At 44.7% G+C, this 18,249-nt stretch overlaps 1 protein-coding gene across 2 annotated transcripts in view; it reads left to right on the top strand.

Moving 5' to 3' along the window:
- The window catches only part of SLK (STE20 like kinase), a 124,739-nt gene that overhangs the window by 68,372 nt on the left and 38,118 nt on the right, over positions 1-18,249 (top strand). For both annotated transcript variants that reach the window (XM_068256717.1, XM_068256718.1), the window contains exons 5-10: positions 913-985; positions 2,034-2,228; positions 3,840-3,921; positions 4,006-4,137; positions 7,886-9,166; positions 10,709-10,839. In XM_068256717.1, coding sequence (XP_068112818.1) covers positions 913-985; positions 2,034-2,228; positions 3,840-3,921; positions 4,006-4,137; positions 7,886-9,166; positions 10,709-10,839 — 1,894 coding nt within the window. The remainder of the gene's footprint in view (positions 1-912; positions 986-2,033; positions 2,229-3,839; positions 3,922-4,005; positions 4,138-7,885; positions 9,167-10,708; positions 10,840-18,249) is intronic.

The following is an 18,249-nucleotide window of genomic DNA, read 5'->3' as shown; positions in this document are numbered from 1 at the left end:
GTGTTCTGTGTTCCTTCTTTCTCTGCCTGAAAGAGTTAATATTCAGCTATTCAACTGAAAGTTTCTCTCTAATTGGAGCCCAGTCAAATATAGTGTCCCTCACTGATAAGGTATTAGTCATAAAACCCTTTCCTGGCACAGAACTGAGAGCAGGGCATAGATATAAAAAAGTCACTATACAGGTCAATAGTTCACATATTTTAGCTCTCTGTGAAACAGAAAAAAAATCTACTCAACAAAACCATGAATCTGCTTTTTTTACGTTTTTAAACAGAACATAAAACTGTGGGATATCTCAAAGCCATTTAAGCGAGGAGGATAGATACAATTATCCCTCTCATCAGTTTATTTTCACTTAAGGTTTACTTTCATATAAAAACAGTTAGCGGGTGAGGTAGCATGATTGGCAAGGAGTGAATGAGCCTGTGCTTACGAGAACCCTGTCTACTGCATTAAAATATTGTTTAGTGGACTGTAGGGGGAACACAGGCCACCTTTACCAGGTCATTAAATGAGCCAACCAGCACACTGTGTTCCCATAGTGAACATCTCCTGTCTGCGCATGATCTCATTTTATGTACTTCCAGAAAAGCTATGTTTTATGTACAGCTTATTTGAGAAGCGGATCAAATTATATTTTTTTCCTGTTGTCTGAGGTTTTTATCACAGTAATCACAAATACGGTAGTGGTTGGTTCACTGACTTGATAAATATCACCATGACACAAGAGCCAAGTCTTTGTAGTGTCTGCAGACATGTCGGCGTGTAATTTGTGATGTAAACAAGTCCTGTGAGTAGTTAATTTGTGCACCCTGAAATTAAACGTGGTGGGCAGCATATGGAAGTGCTTAGCATGACACTGTTCTTAGTGTAAACACATAATGTTGTGTGTTGTGGTTTCTGTCTTTGTAGCTGACTTTGGAGTGTCGGCTAAGAATACCAGAACTCTGCAGAGGAGAGATTCCTTCATTGGCACTCCGTATTGGTAAGTGCTTTATTGTTTCACACCCTTCCTTCATTGCATTAGCTTTGTTTTACATACTCTTGTATTAATAGTTGATTGTAAATTGTGCCCAACTGCACCAACTCAGGAAAATACAAAGGTAAAAGATCAATTGCCACTGCCTAACGAGTACTAAAAGTAGTTAAAGCTGTTATTGGACATATACTTAAAGAGGTACTGTGACCAAGGATTGAACTTCATCCCAATCAGTAGCTGATACCCCTTTTCCAATGAGAAATACTTTCCTTTTCTCAAACGGGTCATCATGGGGCGCTGTATGGCTGATATTGTGGTGAAACCCCTCCCACAGGGTGCTGACTTCACACTGTGGGAGCCTTGTTGCATTGCGGGAAATAACAGCAACAACTTCCAAAAATGCATCATCTCTTTCCACAGACATCACCTGCCAGCAGTAAAAATTTCACCATATGATAAATGTCAGAATGTAAATCAGGGCGAGGAAAGTTTTTACAATGGGCAAACATTGACTAAATCATTTATAAATAATTACATTGTAAAAATGAAGCTCTTTTTTTAAAATTTTCACTGCAGTTCCTCTTTAAAGTGTACCTTGGACAGCTAAAAAAAATGAAAAAAAATTATACATACCTGGGGCTTCTTCCAGCCCCCTTCAGGTTAATCGGTCCCTGACTGCCCTCCTCTGCCACCTGGATCCTGTAATTCTGCCAGTTGTAGCCAGCCAGCGATGACGCAGTCTGACCGCAGGAGTGGGATTACTCACTGAGGCTACTTACCAGTATACAGAAATGTATAGCTATGGGAAGTGTTTCTGATGCGGACACCAGGATATTTAATCTAAAAGTGGATATCCTAAATAGTTAACTGCATCTTACTATGTCACAACAGTGCCTCTTTATACAATGTGCAGGTAGCAGTACTGAATCAATGTATAGGCTCTGCATCCCAGATTATATTGTGGCCGCTCCAAAATGAAATGTGTTTGAATTGTTAGTTTTTGCCCCTGATCACTGTATGCACTTCACATGTGACTCCTCTGTCTTCATCCCAGGATGGCCCCGGAAGTGGTGATGTGTGAAACCTCGAAGGACCGGCCTTATGATTTTAAAGCTGATGTTTGGTCTCTTGGCGTCACTTTAATAGAAATGGCTCAGATTGAGCCCCCTCACCATGAATTAAATCCTATGAGAGTATTGCTGAAGATTGCAAAATCTGAGCCTCCTACCCTAGCTCAGCCTTCAAGATGGTATATTTTTTTTCTACTTTTTTTTTTCAAATGTTACTTGTTTCCTCTTGTAACTGTCAATACCTGTGCATGTAAATGATTCACAATTGTCCTAGGTCTAAGCATCTCCGCTGCATGGAAAGCCTCCCAAACCTAGCTTTGCTGTCTGTTCTGTTCACATTTTTACAAATTTATTTGTGGCATCTAAATATTTTTGTTTCATTTGCTTGCACATTGACCCATTAACCCTCACCAGGAATATTGGCGGTGTATAGACCATTAGTAGGCAGATGGACTAGTTGTTACCAAGCATTTCTTCAGTCATTTTTCTTGCTATTTATGAAATAAATGTACAGGCTGGACTGCCCAATTCAGAATCAGAAAACTTTATTTAGCCAAGCATGACTGGGTCATGCCCGGAATTGTTTTTGGCACAATACATCTGGCTCAGAGAGAAGACATAGGTAGAGGCATAGATAGATAGATAGCAGCGAGCCGTAGAGGCATCGGTTAGCGTGAGTTAGCATTACATTTCAGTTCATTCCACTACACATTGCATTGCTCCGTACAATTGAATTCCACTATACGTAGTATTTCATTTCCCTATACATCCTTAAGCATCACAGTCCCTAGTGTGACACCGAGATGGTTAGTCTGGAGGGTTGGTTGAACGATCCGCCATGGCACAGACCGCCCTGCAGCTCGTCGGGGCTTGCATTGATGGTAGTATGTGGAGGGCGTTGAGGAGGTTGACCGCCGAGGGGAAGAACGAGTTCCTGTGTCTCGTGGTCTTTGTGGAGATGGCCCGAAGCCTCCGGCCCAGTGGCAGCAGGCTGAAGTAGCAAATCACTGTCTGATCGACGCTATAGGTTGGTTATAGACATTTTCCTTGTTTGGAAGTTGAAATAGGGTTGTTGTTTTATTATTATTATTATTTTTTTTTTTTTTTTTTTTTTAGTAACGCCATATTCTGAAGAGACTTGTTTGGGCTGATTTTAAAACTGCAGGTGGAATCTGCCATCTAAAGAAATGTGTAGTGATGTTTTTTTATTAATTTCTTTGTAAAGTGTGTTTGTCAAAACATACAGCAGGTGTTGGAACCTATATCTGAACTGACAGCTGCAGGAATGAAATCAGTATACTAGTGGCAGTATATGGACCTCTCAATGCTTCATAACAAGCTTGGTCTCTCACTTCATCTGTGATCTTAGGCTTCACTTCACCTTGGATAGAAGGACCCTTTCCCTTTAACATCCAAAATTGGGGCTTTCCTCTTTGATGTACGGTATGCAGTTTTGTATAAAACAAAACCTATTTTTGCAAACAGTAAAAGTAAAGTGCCTGGCTACTAATTGTAATATAAGCTTATCCGTATGTCTTCCCTAGTGACATGGAGCTATCGGCTCACTCCCACTACCCTCAGTCTCTCTCAGACCCCACCTCTATACTAGAGACTTACAACGTGATAGGCTGGCTGTAAGAAAACCGCTTTTTGTTTGTTTTTTCTTAGAAAAAATACATTTGTTCATAAGTCATGTAAAAGAATGTTCTCTTAAATCCATATAAAACTGCCTACGCTGAGTATTTAAGAATGAACAAAGCAATGTCTGTCTTTGATTTTCTTTGTGTTAGGTCAAGAGATTTTAATGACTTTTTGAAGAAATGCTTAGAAAAGAATATTGATGCCCGCTGGACCACTGCCCAATTGCTGCAGGTGAGAGGAAGCATACATGTTCTCTGTCTGCCACTGATGCATCTGATGCATGTTACCGATTTAAATTTGAATCTCTGTCTACAGCACCCATTTGTGTCGGTGGTAAATTCCAACAAGCCTGTGCGAGAACTGATTGCAGAGGCCAAGGCTGAAGTGTTAGAGGAAGTGGAAGAGTCTAAGGAAGAGGAAGAAGAAGATGAGGCAGAGAGCTCTCTGGTTAGTGTGTCGCTTTTTATAGAATTCTCATGTTTCTACGAGCTGTCCATAATGTGTTCATTTAGTATGGAAGATAAGTGAACTATGACTATACGTGGACTACGAATTCAGTTTATGGAAGAACCAGTAATTTTATTAAAGTCGGTCCATACACAACTTCTCCCCTTCTCTGCCCACTCTTCTTCCACACTGCTTACCTTTCCTCCAAACACAACTGATTCTGGGACCATATGGTTACCAAGCACTTGCTAGAAATATTACCCCGACTACATGATTTTTGAAGCAGAAGATATCATAGTTGAGGCAGAACCCCTAATTGGCTGCTCCGAACTTTCTTTGAAGATCATGGTCAAACCTTTGCATTTTGGTCAGGTGATAAGCCAGCTTCTGGTCCTGTAAGTTGCATGTCAGGAGACGACCCAAGAATTTTAACTACTTTGGCGAAGCAGAATGCACGTAAAGCGAAACGTGAGGATGTGTTAAGTGACTTATCTCCTGGTCCCTTGTTGCAAATTATCTTTCAATATGGTTTTTCCCCCCACTTACAAAATGCTTTGAAATTAACTTTAAGCAGCAGCTCTATGATTGAAAACCCTGTGTACTGTGGTACGAGTTAAAATGGACTTTCAGAATGTCCATGTACATCAGCTATCTTTTAACAATGATTAACCACTTCCTGGCCGAACCCCAGCCTTAGTTTTGTCTGTAACAATAACACTATTGCTCTTGAAACCGGCAATTCAGATGCGAGTCAGCTAGCTGGTTTCAGGAAGTGTAATTTTCACAGTTGTTTTGTTGAATATCCAGCCAAATGACACTAAGAATTCTCTTTTAAGATTGCCAAGGAGTTGTTTTTTTCAAAATAAAACCTGCTTTAATTACTTTACCTTTAATTTCTTTAATCATTCCTTATACAGAAAAACACACTTGTCCTATGTTTACGCCATGGTTTTTGCTACACTTTTTTCTTAAACAAGTACCAGTAATGCAAATGTTAATGTGATCCTAAAAGTGAAGGGCTTTCAATGGATTCATGAGGCAGTAACAGGAAGTGTCTCAAATCTCATCCCAGATGTATGCTGATACAGATAGAGGGAGAGATGGAGGATTCTGTCTATGCAAAAAAGCTGTAGGGAGAACCGGATTGCAAACTCCTAGGAAGGGACTGCTTTTTGCCTTTTTGAGAACTAAGATCTGACCTTAAATTCACACTACAAGAGTTTATCTGAGTGATTTTAAGGCAGGGAACATACTTCACTGTTTTCGTGCACGTTTTCTGCACAGAAAAACTGAAAACTCATGTTCATCAATGGGCTAGTTCATACTTGATATGTTTTTTGCACGCAGAAAAAAAAATTGACATTCTGCATAATGACTGTGCACATTCTGTCAGTTTTCTCTATCAATTACATTAGCTGCTGTGAAAAAAACGAGTGCGTTTTCCTGCATAGAAACACACTTGGTGTACAGAAAAAGTATGCAGAAAAACGCGCGCAGAAAACTGAGACAGTTTGTTCCCTGTCTCAAAGCTCTTGCTAATGTAATCCTATGTGTGTGTTCTCACTGGAGTGATGTGATTTTGTAAAAATCCCCCATAGCATTGCATTAGCAAGAGCTTTTTAAAATCACTAGCGCTTAAAAAGCTCTTGTAAAAAAAGTCATGCTAGTGACAAGCCGCTTGTCGCTAGCATGGCGGTTTTTTTTTTATGGGGAACAGCAGAGTGCAGTGGGGGGGGGGGGAGACAAGGGGGACACAGTACAGACACAGAGGCTGGAGATAGTATGCAGAACCAGCCTCTGTGTCCTAATAGCATTCTTCAAACCCACCTCAGGTTCGCTTTAAAGGACATTTTATTGATAAGGTGTGAAAATATCACCTAGGGCAGTGATGGCTAACCTTGGCACTCCAGCTGTGGTGGAACTACAACTCCCATGAGGCATTGCAATACTCTGACAGCTCTAAGCATACATCGGGGAGTCAGAGGCATGATGGGATTTGTAGTTTTGTCACAGCTGGAGTGCCAAGGTTAGCCATCACTGACCTAGGAAAAAACTTGGGAAAAGTGAATTGAATAACAGGCCATAGTGTAAACTTCAATACTATATCTTTTTTATGTCTATGTAATGAGACTGGACCATAGTTGCATTGTGCCCGCCCTTTCATCCCTCTCCTCTTTCATTAGCCAGCTATTGCCATCTGTAGTGGTATTAGTGAGAAGATTACTGGTAAACAGTCTTCAATTAACATAGTGTAACTCTTTTGGAGAAATACTTGTTAGCAAAGTATTTCTGCTTTTACTTATAGCGTTTAGACATTTCTTGTTTCATGTGCATCTCAACTGAAAAATGAAAGTTGGAAGCACCACATAGAATGCGGAAGGCAAATTCTGGCGACTGGCATCCTGTGCCCATCACAGATGTAAAAGTGAATTCATTATAAAACCTACTGGACACAAAATAGAAAACAGGCAGCAGGCACCTCCTAATCATTCATATCTGTGCATTTAGGCCTTGTTCACACTGCAAATCGCAATCTCTAAGCACTTTTGTGAGCAATATAGTTAAGTTTTTAGTTTTAGTTTAGATTTAGTTTTGAAAGCGTTTTTGATTTGCGATTTTGTGTGTGCAGACAAACGTATAGTGTACTTTTTGACTCGGAACTGAATGTCTTTTAAAGCAAATTTGCTTGAAAAACACAGAATCGCGGTTCAAAACCCTTTTAAAGCGATTTGCGTTTTACCTGTACTTTGCAGTGAAGCACAGTCGACCAGAAAATGGTGCAGGACCCACGTTTGCAATTTGAAAGAAAATTCATTGATCATGTGAGAACACTAACATAGGATTTCATTACACAAAGGATTTCATTACACAATCGTTTTTACAGTGCTTTTAAAAACGCTAGTGATTTAAATAAAGCTCAAAATGCTGATAGTGTGAAACAGCCCTTATGCAACTTAAAGTGTACCTAAAGTTTAGATAAAATGAATCAAGTATAGACAGACCTCTTAGAAGGCTGACTGTATTTACATCCAGCAATATCCCTCCTCTCCTCCTCATTAGTATAGTGGAGTAATCTCAGTAAAGCTCTGATCAAACCCAACTATCAGAGCAGTTACCCAGTGCTTGAGCTTAAGGGCACGTTTCCACTAGTGCGGCGTGCGTCTGCGAGACGTGCGCCGGCACTGAGTGGGTGGGCGGGATCGCAGGCGAATCCCATGAGCCGTGCCATGCACGGCTATGGGAATCGCAGCCTCCCGAGCGAATTCTGCGGCAGGGTTCCGGCCGAATCGCTAGGGTAAGCGATTTGGCCGGCGGCGCCATTCTCCTCTATGGCAGAGTTTCCCCATGCGTTTCGTGTGCGGGGAAACTCTGCGGAATCGCAGCGGTTTCCGCGCTAGTGGAAATGGGCCGTTAATGCATCATCATCCTCCACCCAAAGAGCAATGTACATCCACATTTTCCTCTTTATGGCCAGCACTACAGGGTCTCATCATCTTTTTTTCCCAGTTCCTACCCCCTCAGTGTGTAATAAAGATACCCATAGTATGACAACGCTGAAAAGTTTGTACCAAGAACCATGACGCCAAACAATGTACTGTACTGGCTGCCCTTACTGTTTGGGGACTTTACAAAGGCAGAATAAGGTTATTATAGTATATGGATGTAAATGCATTCAATTATTCCTAATTAATGCATTATATATATCTGTTTCCTTGTTTATTTATTTTTTCGCCATTATTTTTATTAGCCTGTTCCAGATAGTAAACGGGCTTCTTCAGACCTTAGCATCGCAAGCTTAGAAGATGACAAACTTTCCCAGAATACATCAACGCTAGAAACCGTGTCTGAGAAACCTGCTGTCATTGTGGAGGAGGATAAGACCTTAAATAAGGAAAGCGTAATAGAACCTACTAAAGTGAAAGTGGAGGAACCTCCAGACATACAGAAGCCTATCAGTCCAGAGGTTTCTAAGAAAGAAGATGAGAAGCCAGATGCTGAAAAGACCTCCGTACCTGTGAAGGAGGAAGATGTGAAAGAAAATAAAGAAGGTGCTGATGTAATAGTGACTGTCCCAGCTACTGTAATACCAGAACCAGCAGAAACTCCTACTGTTCCAGAAGAAAAAACACAGGTAACTGAAGATCATCCACTACCTGCAGAACCTAAGCTTACAGAGCTTGTACCCAAATCTGAAGAGGGAGATGTTAAAAATGAAGGAAAACCAGAAAGTGAAAAAACTGAGACCATATCTTTGCCAAATGAGATCATTCCTGAGTCTACAGATGAGATTCCTAAGGAACCTCTAGAGGAGCAGTTGCCAGAACCACATGCTAAGGAGAATGGTGTAGTTGAAGTATTAGTTGATGAAAAGTCTGATCAGATAGTGGACAATATAACTGAAGCGGTTACTGTTGTCTCCAAAGAAGTTTCTGAAAATATTCCAGGAGAACCTGAAGTTCCTCCTGAAACAAAATCTGAGACACCAGAGGTCTTGCCTGTGGGTGATGGAAGCCAGAAAAAGAAAGAAGATCTTTCTGATGTAAGCACTACTACCGATATTCCAAATGGCCAGATATCTGAAGAGGCAGCTGAAATAAACCACGTAAATGCCGATGAAGGACTTGCCCCATCTCTGCCTGTTATTACAGTTGATGACCAAAAAGAGGATGTCAGTAGAGTTCCCGATGATGCCGTAAAGGATCTTTCTGATGAAACTACATCTTCACCTCCACAATCTGATAAAGAATCCATCCAAAGTCTACCCCAGGATGATGTTGTGAATTCCAAAGAAAGTATTCCTGCCAGAGTAGATGAATCTCCAGTCAGTGTGCCTAGTATAAGTGTTGTCAAAGCTGAAGAAGAGAAGAAGAATGTGGAATTCTCTCAGTCAGGAGAAACTGAAACTCCAAAAGAACTAGACTCTGATTCTGGAATGGGATCAACAGCTGACAGTGGCAGCATGGACTTGAATTTATCCATATCAAGTTTCTTGACAAATCGCAAGGAATCTGGGTCAATATCTATACAGGTAAAAATATGACAACTTTCTATAACAGTTCCCTTTATTGATTGTGAAGTGTCTTCAGTCGCTTTCCCTCAGGACTGCATGAAGCTCTCATGATTCCTATGGTCCCTACTCCTATTCATTATTATTATTATTAGGCTGTGTGTGTGCATCCTAATAATGATACATTTAGTGGAAAAATGGAAAACTGCTACAGAAGGCAAGGTACACTTTAGCCTCAGCTACAATATATCTATGTCCTCTGTGGCTTCATCTAAGCCACGAGGACGTAGATCTTGATACATCTTGTAACTGAAGCACAACTATGCACGATTGGGCTTGCTCCTGTGCACATCTTAGACACTATCTGCTACAGCTCTAATTGGTGAAATATATCTTCCCTGAGCCAATAAAATAGATTTTTACCATTAAAAATACTTTTATTTTCTCAGTTCATAGTGAAAAATACACACTGTAGGATTGTTTCAGAATCAAATATCCTCACCATAAATTGTGACATGAACTTACCGTAATCTAAGTTTTTCGTGATAAATGGTCGAAATAGCCAAACAAAATTTGTGTTTTTTATCTACAGTAGCACTTTTTATTTTTAAACTTAAATTGGTAAAAATGAGAAATAATGTAGTTTTTTTTTCTATTTTTTTCCCTCTTTTTTACCCATTAAAATGCATAGAAAACAAAATTGTTTTAGGGACAAAAATGCTATGCAATGAAAGTGTAGTTTGTCTTGAAAAAATGATATATATTTAATTTAGGTGTCATAAGTAGGGATAAAGGTATTGCTGATTGAATAGGCGCATAGCTAAAATGTCAGAACTGCTCCGGTCTATAAAGGGGGAACAAGGTCTGGATGTAAAGTGGTTAAAGTAAAACGAATTAAAAAAAAAAAGGTCAGATACCATATTTACAAATAGAGACGGATCCTATTGAGCCTTCCCTGTCCCCTCCTTCCAGTGCTGTCACTCCCATTATAGTTGTGTAACCAACTGGTCAAGTACACCTCCACAAGCCCTCGGAAAGCTCCGGGCACTTGTGCCCTGAAGTGCTTCCAAAGACGGGCAACTCCGTACTGTGCACTCGTACATGCGCAGTATGGAGCTACCCGTCTCGGGGAGCACTCAGGGACATCGATGCTTCCGGAAGCCTTTCAAGGGCTCGCGGAGGTGGAATAACTTTTGTCAGGGTAGGGAGTTGGAACAAGGGGACAGGTAAGGCTCAATAGGATCCAGGGCCTTACCTCTACATAGGCAAGTACCGTACCTGACTTTTTTTTTCCTTGTTTGCTTTAAGTGGAAACAATGGAAAGCAGGGCTTAACAACAGCTAATGTAATTTATAGAGAAAACTGACAAATTGCGCAAGATGTCAGTTTTTTTTCTGCATGCGAAATCTGCATTAAAGTGTGACCTTGCTTATTGATTAACATGAGTTCTCAGTTGGAGTCAGTTTTTCTGTGCAGAAAACACGTACGAAAGCCGGTAAGTGTGACCCCTGCCTCAAGAAGCTTATATTATTTGACTGACTGTATTTCATAATTCTTTTCAAGGAAACTAGACGACAGAAGAAAACTCTGAAGAAGACTCGTAAGTTCATAGTTGATGGAGTGGAAGTGAGTGTGACAACGTCCAAGATTGTAACAGATAATGATTCCAAGAGTGAAGAGCTGAGATTCCTTAGGTATGTTCTTTTGGAACTACATTATTTGTTTAATTAATTCCAACACAGTTAAATAAAGGTGCATGTGTGTGGGATGGTCATTGAAAGAGAGTGGTAGTTGAAGATTTTTTCATCTGATACTGATATTAACAGCCTTGAGCTGCAGTGACATGTAGTATGATTAAACGTGTATGTATTGTACCAATCCTACTTGAAACCAGGGGCGTTTCTAGGGTCCTTGGAGATCAGTGGCACCTGTGGGCACCAGGCGGGGAGGGCAAAAAATGGGCGTGGCCATGCGGTGAGTGGGCGTGGTCATGGGTGGGGCCAAATGTACATGAACTTAGCAGCGGTGTAAGCTACGGATAACGGGCCTGCCCATCGAAATATTGGACGGAGCCCCCTGTCCTTTATTTCGATCATTTACAATCAGTATAGGCATAGATCAAAGATGTATACGCACATACAATTTTGATTGGTCAATCACTGACCCCCAATTTCCCACCCCCGTGCAGTAAGCGGGCCAACAGACAATGAATTTTATGAACAGAGCTAAGATTGGCTAATCAAAATTGTATGTGTGTACCAGGCTTTACAGCGAATACTGTACATACTGAAAGTAGCAGGGATCAGCATACAATACAGCTGGTTTACAATCAATAAAGGCACAGAGTAACACCTTACACTGTACACACTGGAGGTAAATCAGCACACAGTGCAAGCACTAGAGAACAGCGTATACTGTACATACTGTAGGCAGCAGAATTCAGCACACTGCAGCTAGCGTGCCAAAAATATGACGATCACGTTGTGCGGCGTGCTTATCGCGCCGCACCAAAAAATGGGTGGGCCATGGACCAGAATATAGGTGTGGTAACGGGTGGAGACAAATTTACATGAACCTAGCAATGGTGGGACATCAGATTAGGACAGTGGTGGCGAACCTTTTGGAGGCCGAGTGCCCAAACTGCAACCCAAAAGTCACTTACCGGTATCTATCGCAAAGTGGCAACAGCAATTTAAACTAAATACTGTACAAACGTTTTAACTCATACATGAACATTATGGAAAATCCAAGTTGAAAATAAACTGTGAAGATAAACAATTTCATCCATCCTACTCCTGAAAAATGTATTCAATTTTTTAGAACCTCCCAGTTTTATTTTCTGTTTTAAAACGCTAAAAAAGTAGGTTTAATGCTATTGTCTCATATGATAAGGATTCAGCTTTTCCCATAGTCTCGCAGTTAGCAATCATGTGACCCCCAACAAGACATATTCAGCAATTATGAGGCCCCCAACAAATCAGGAGGCCCCCAACAAGACAAATTCAGCAATCATGAGGCCTCCAACAAATCATGAGGCCCCCAACAAGACAAATTCTGCAATCATGAGGACCCCAACAAGACAAATTCAGCAATCATGAGGCCCCCAACAAATCATGAGGCCCCCAACAAGACAAATTCAGCAATCATGAGGCCCCCCAACAAATCATAAGGCTCCCAACAAGACACATTCAGCAGTCATGAGGCACATAAATAGACAGCATTTCACATAAATAGGCAGAATGCCCCCTTAATATGGTAGCCCCCCCAAGTTAGGTAGCGAGTGACAGGGACCCCCAGGTTAGCTAGTGAGTAACAGGCGCCTCCAGTTAGGTAGTGAGTGACAGGGACCCCGATAGTGAGTGACAGGGAGCACCTTTAGGTAGTGAGTGAGTGCCAGGGAGCCCCTTTAGGCAGTGAGTGAGTGACAGGAAGCCCCTTTAGGCAGTGAGTGAGTGCCAGGGAGCCCCTTTAGGCAGTGAGTGAGTGACAGGAAGCCCCTTTAGGGAGTGAGTGAGTGACAGGGAGGCCCTTTAGGGAGTGAGTGAGTGACAGGGAGCCCCTTTAGGGAGTGAGTGAGTGAGTGCCAGGGAGCCCCTTTAGGAAGTGAGTGAGTGCCAGGGAGCCCCTTTAGTGAGTGAGTGCGTGCCAGGGAGCCCCTTTAGGGAGTGAGTGCGTGCCAGGGAGCCCCTTTAGGGAGTGAGTGCGTGCCAGGGAGCCCCTTTAGGGAGTGAGTGACAGGGCGCCCCTTTAGGGAGTGAGTGAGTGACAGGGAGCCCCTTTAGGGAGTGAGTGACAGGGAGCCCCTTTAGGGAGTGAGTGAGTGACAGGGAGCCCCTTTAGGGAGTGAGTGTGTGCCAGGGAGCCCCTTTAGGGAGTGGGTGCGTGCCAGGGAGCCCCTTTAGGGAGTGAGTGACAGGGAGCCCCTTTAGGGAGGGAGTGAGTGACAGGGAGGCCCTTTAGGGAGTGAGTGAGTGCCAGGGAGCCCCTTTAGGAAGTGAGTGAGTGCCAGGGAGCCCCTTTAGTGAGTGAGTGCGTGCCAGGGAGCCCCTTTAGGGAGTGAGTGCGTGCCAGGGAGCCCCTTTAGGGAGTGAGTGCGTGCCAGGGAGCCCCTTTAGGGAGTGAGTGCGTGCCAGGGAGCCCCTTTAGGGAGTGAGTGACAGGGCGCCCCTTTAGGGAGTGAGTGAGTGACAGGGAGCCCCTTTAGGGAGTGAGTGACAGGGAGCCCCTTTAGGGAGTGAGTGAGTGACAGGGAGCCCCTTTAGGGAGTGAGTGCGTGCCAGGGAGCCCCTTTAGGGAGTGGGTGCGTGCCAGGGAGCCCCTTTAGGGAGTGAGTGAGTGACAGGGAGCCCCTTTAGGGAGTGAGTGAGTGACAGGGAGCCCCTTTAGGGAGTGAGTGAGTGACAGGGAGCCCCTTTAGGGAGTGAGTGAGTGACAGGGAGCCCCTTTAGGGAGTGAGTGAGTGACAGGGAGCCCCTTTAGGGAGTGAGTGCGTGCCAGGGAGCCCCTTTAGGGAGTGAGTGAGTGACAGGGAGCCCCTTTAGGGAGTGAGTGAGTGAGTGACAGGGAGCCCCTTTAGGGAGTGGGTGCGTGCCAGGGAGCCCCTTTAGGGAGTGAGTGAGTGACAGGGAGCCCCTTTAGGGAGTGAGTGCGTGCCAGGGAGCCCCTTTAGGGAGTGGGTGCGTGCCAGGGAGCCCCTTTAGGGAGTGGGTGCGTGCCAGGGAGCCCCTTTAGGGAGTGGGTGCGTGCCAGGGAGCCCCTTTAGGGAGTGAGTGAGTGACAGGGAGCCCCTTTAGGGAGTGAGTGAGTGACAGGGAGCCCCTTTAGGGAGTGAGTGCGTGCCAGGGAGCCCCTTTAGGGAGTGGGTGCGTGCCAGGGAGCCCCTTTAGGGAGTGAGTGAGTGACAGGGAGCCCCTTTAGGGAGTGCGTGCCAGGGAGCCCCTTTAGGGAGTGAGTGCGTGCCAGGGAGCCCCTTTAGGGAGTGAGTGAGTGCCAGGGAGCCCCTTTAGGGAGTGAGTGAGTGCCAGGGGAGCCCCTTTAGGGAGTGAGTGAGTGACAGGGAGCCCCTTTAGGGAGTGAGTGAGTGACAGGTAGCCCCTTTAGGGAGTGAGTGAGTGACAGGGAGCCCCTTTAGGCAGTGAGTGAGTGACAGGGAGCCCCTTTAGGGAGTGAGTGAGTGACAGGGAGCCCCTTTAGGCAGTGAGTGAGTGACAGGGAGCCCCTTTAGGGAGTGAGTGCGTGCCAGGGAGCCCCTTTAGTGAGTGAGTGAGTGACAGGGAGGCCCCCCTCTAGCCGCCGCCGCTCCCCCCCCTACCTCTCAGCAGACCTCAGGATCAGCGGCGACCCGACCAGATGTACGAGCCTGTTCCAACTAAGTAGCATACATTGACAGAATAGCATACATTTAAAGTGATATACCCCTTGTTAGTAGAATCAGTGTCCCCTTGCCCGCTCGCTTCGCTCGCTGGGCTGCGGGCTCGGTCCTCGCTTCGCTCGGACAACTTTTTATTCTAACTCTATGTCCACTTGGATAGTGGGGATTGCACATCAGCACACAGGCAGCTAACTGGGGTTGAAAAGGTTAATGCTGCTGATGGGTATTATGGGGTTAATGTATGCCCTGCATGACTTTGCACATGCTCAGTAGCATTTGTATGCTATTCTGTCGGGTATGCTAAAATGTTGGAACACGGGCGCTGGACGCACCCGCTCGATATGCGGAAGTGATGTCACTTCCGCATATCAGTGCGGGCGCTGGGTCCTAGCGCCCGCACGATTGGTCGCCGGCTCGCCGCCTGATCCTGAGGTCTGAGACTGTCAGTGACGCGGCGGCTGGAGGGAGCCGCTGAGTCTTGACAGAGGGGGCGGCCGGGCGGAGATCCGTGGCACCCCAGGAAAGATTGGGGGCACGTGCCCCCCTAAAACAGGGCTAGCGACGCCCCTGCTTGAAACCACTGTGTGTGTGTGTGTGTGTGTGTGTGTGTGTGTGTGTGTGTGTAATGGAGCCAGCACAGAGTCCTATATTTCACAAGCATTAACCACTTGCCGACCAAGTGGTTTCCTATTGATCTGTGCTGGGTGGGCTCTTCAGCCCCCAGCACAGATCGTATTGCAGGCAGGGCGATCAGACTCCTCCCCCCCCCCCCCCCCCGTTTTTTCCCCACTAGGGGGATGTCCTGCTGGGGGGGTCTGATCGCTGCCGCTCTGCTGTGCTTAGCGGGGGGGGGGGCTCCTCAAAGCCCCCCTCCGCAGCGCTATTCCCCCTTCCCTCTCCTTCCTTCCTCTCCCTGGCTCTGTAGGCGGTACAGGACGGCGATACGTCCTGTACCGCCTCTGATAGGCTTCAGCCTATCAGACGGCGGCGATCCCCGGCCTATCAGAGGCCGGGGATCGCCGATCTCCTTTACGGCGCTGCTGCTGCTGCAGCACCGTGCACTGTAAACACCGGGGATTTCTTCCCCGCGTGTTTAAATTTCGCCTGCGAGCCACGATCAGAGGCTCGCAGGCAGTCCACGGAGACACCCTCCGTGAACTGACGTTTCCATGGAAACCCACAGACAACCAGTTTACGCCAATCGGCGTTAGCTGGTCGTCAAGAGGTTAAACCTGTAGTCATATATTGCACAAGCATTAAACCTGTAGCTAGTGCATTATCTTCTTCTGTGCTGGATCCATTTCATCTGTATACACCGATTGCCAAATTTGTAAGAGGGGGTGTAGACCTGACTTTCTTTACTTTTTTTTTTTTTACTCATTATAAGGGTTAAGAATCCTGGGCTCTAAATGACAGTTTCTCTGAAGTCAGGGATATCAATATAACTAATTAGAAAACATAAAACTCCTGTTCAGCTGAGAAAATACTCCTGTTTGCAATTCGGTTTAAAATAGGCAAAGGATGTAGCACATACAATCAAATGGTCGTAGGATTAGATAGCTAGTTTAGTCCTGGTCCATGACTTGGCCCCTAAATAATCCCATCCCAGTAAGTAGTCGTCGTCGTCGTCCTCCAATGTTTTTTTCAAGTGGACTCCCCCTTAAACTGAAGTTAGATGGTTAAAGGTATTAAGGCAAAGAATCAGCAGGACTGACAGGCAATCTGCATTTTTAAAAATTAAATAAATATGCCAGCCTCCATAGCCCTCTCTTTTCAAGCTCCTTTTAACACCACAATTAAGACTATGGGATTCCATGTCACTCTTTTGTGCTGCAAGCAGAAGATTATTTTAGTGTAACTTGACAACATCAGACCTTAACAGCTTCCTTATTAGTTCTATGTAATGTAGGTGAGGAGGAAATGTGTGTGAATAATCAGTAGTCGTTAATGGATACCTGACCCGAGGTTAAGCTACCCAAGCTAAGCACAGAGGTGTATTCATGCTGGGTCCACATACCTCTGTGCGTTGTCTGTTCTGCTCCTTGCACTCTTTCTCCCCGGCCCCCTGCAATCACTCTGAAAAATTTGACTTTTGACTAAAGTCAAAATTTCCGATAGGAAGAAGCAGGCTTGTCATGATGTTGCCTCTTATCACCCTCCCATTTCCTCCTCTCAAACGATAACCAAGGCAAAGTAGATTGTTAGAACGGGGTTAGTGAACATGTGTAGGGAGCAGTCCTCATGCCCACCACCCCCCCTATTCGCCTCTGTCCCTCTCCGTTCTCTCGTAAGAGGCAACAGAAGCTGCCTCCAGGTTAGCAGCAATGCGCAAGTACTAGGCCCTGTGGCTCACATCATTGATCGCGTTTCCGGGGGCAGAAGCACTCTGCACGTCGCGCGCACTACGAGTTGTGACATAGTGTGTATGCACAGAGCTCCCGGCGATAGGAGCACGATCAATGACGTGCACCGCCAGTGCTAGCGCGTGCGCACTGCTTCCGACCTGGAAGCGGCTTCTGATGGCTCTTACGACTGAACGGAGGGGGACAGAGGTAAGGGGGGGTAGCGGTAGGCATGAGGACTGCTCCCTATAAATGCCCACGAACCCCATTCTAACAATCCTATTTTTCTCCGTTATCCTTTAAGGGGAGCAAATGAGGCGGAGAAGTGGAGGGAATGTGAGGGTGATAGGAGGGAACATGGCAGCAAGCCTGCTTCTTCCTGTCTGAAAAATTGACTTTAGCCCCCCAAATTTTTAAGGAGTAATTACAGGAACCGCGGGAAACAAGGAGAGGAACGAACAACACAGAAAGGTATGTGGATCCAGTGTAAACATAATGCTGTGCTTACCTTGGGTAGGTTTGCTTTAAAGACTAAAGATTAGCATGATAGTCAGGAATCTAGCTTTTCTTTTTTACACTGGGGATTGGCAATGCCAATCTCTATCCTCCCCACATTGATGTTTGTGATTAGTGTGCTTTGTAATAGTTTTGTATTGCTCAATGGGAAGTTTATTGCTGTTGATCTCATATCACATCATTGGGAGATTTCTATCTTTAAAATCCAGTCGAAAACAAAGTGGAAGGTTATCTGGTCACCATGTACTAGAGGACAGCTGGCTCTGAACAGAGAAGAAATGTTGTCATGACTAGATCTTCCTGAATGCAGCTCTGAGGAATGTGGTCTGACCTGAACTTGCACATGTCACCGTTTTATTTTGATGTCCTCATTGGTTTATGTTTCTGTAATATTTTAAATCCGTGTTTCTCAAACCTGTCCTTGTGACTCCCCAACGGTGCATGTTTTGCAGGCAGGCTAACCTCTGCACAGGTGGGGTAATTAGTGGCTCAGCTAGGTGGATTCCATTTAGCTGATACACTAATTACCCCACCTGTGCAGAGGTGAGGCTGCCTAAAAAACATGCACCGTTGGCGAGTCACGAGGACAGGATTGAGAAAAACGGTTTTAAATCAATTTAGGATTTGGTGCTGTAGTACAGGGTTTCTTAATGTTATCATTTTTACTATTTGTACAATTTTTATTTTTATTTTACTTTTTTTTGTTTTGGTATTAGCTTTATAGTTTTACAGTAACCCTAAAACAACACAAAAGGATTTATACTTAACTTGGGACTTCCTCCAGCCCCCTGTAGTCTGTGGCCACCTGGTCCTGTCTGTTCGCCCTCTTTCAGCCCGGTAGTTGATGACTACTGGCATATGTGACCCTGGCCTAC

This window comes from Hyperolius riggenbachi, chromosome 10, assembly GCF_040937935.1.
Source record: "Hyperolius riggenbachi isolate aHypRig1 chromosome 10, aHypRig1.pri, whole genome shotgun sequence".
Lineage (NCBI taxonomy): Eukaryota > Metazoa > Chordata > Amphibia > Anura > Hyperoliidae > Hyperolius > Hyperolius riggenbachi.
Note: the sequence above shows the minus strand (reverse complement) of the source record. Positions and strands in the feature narration are given on the sequence as shown.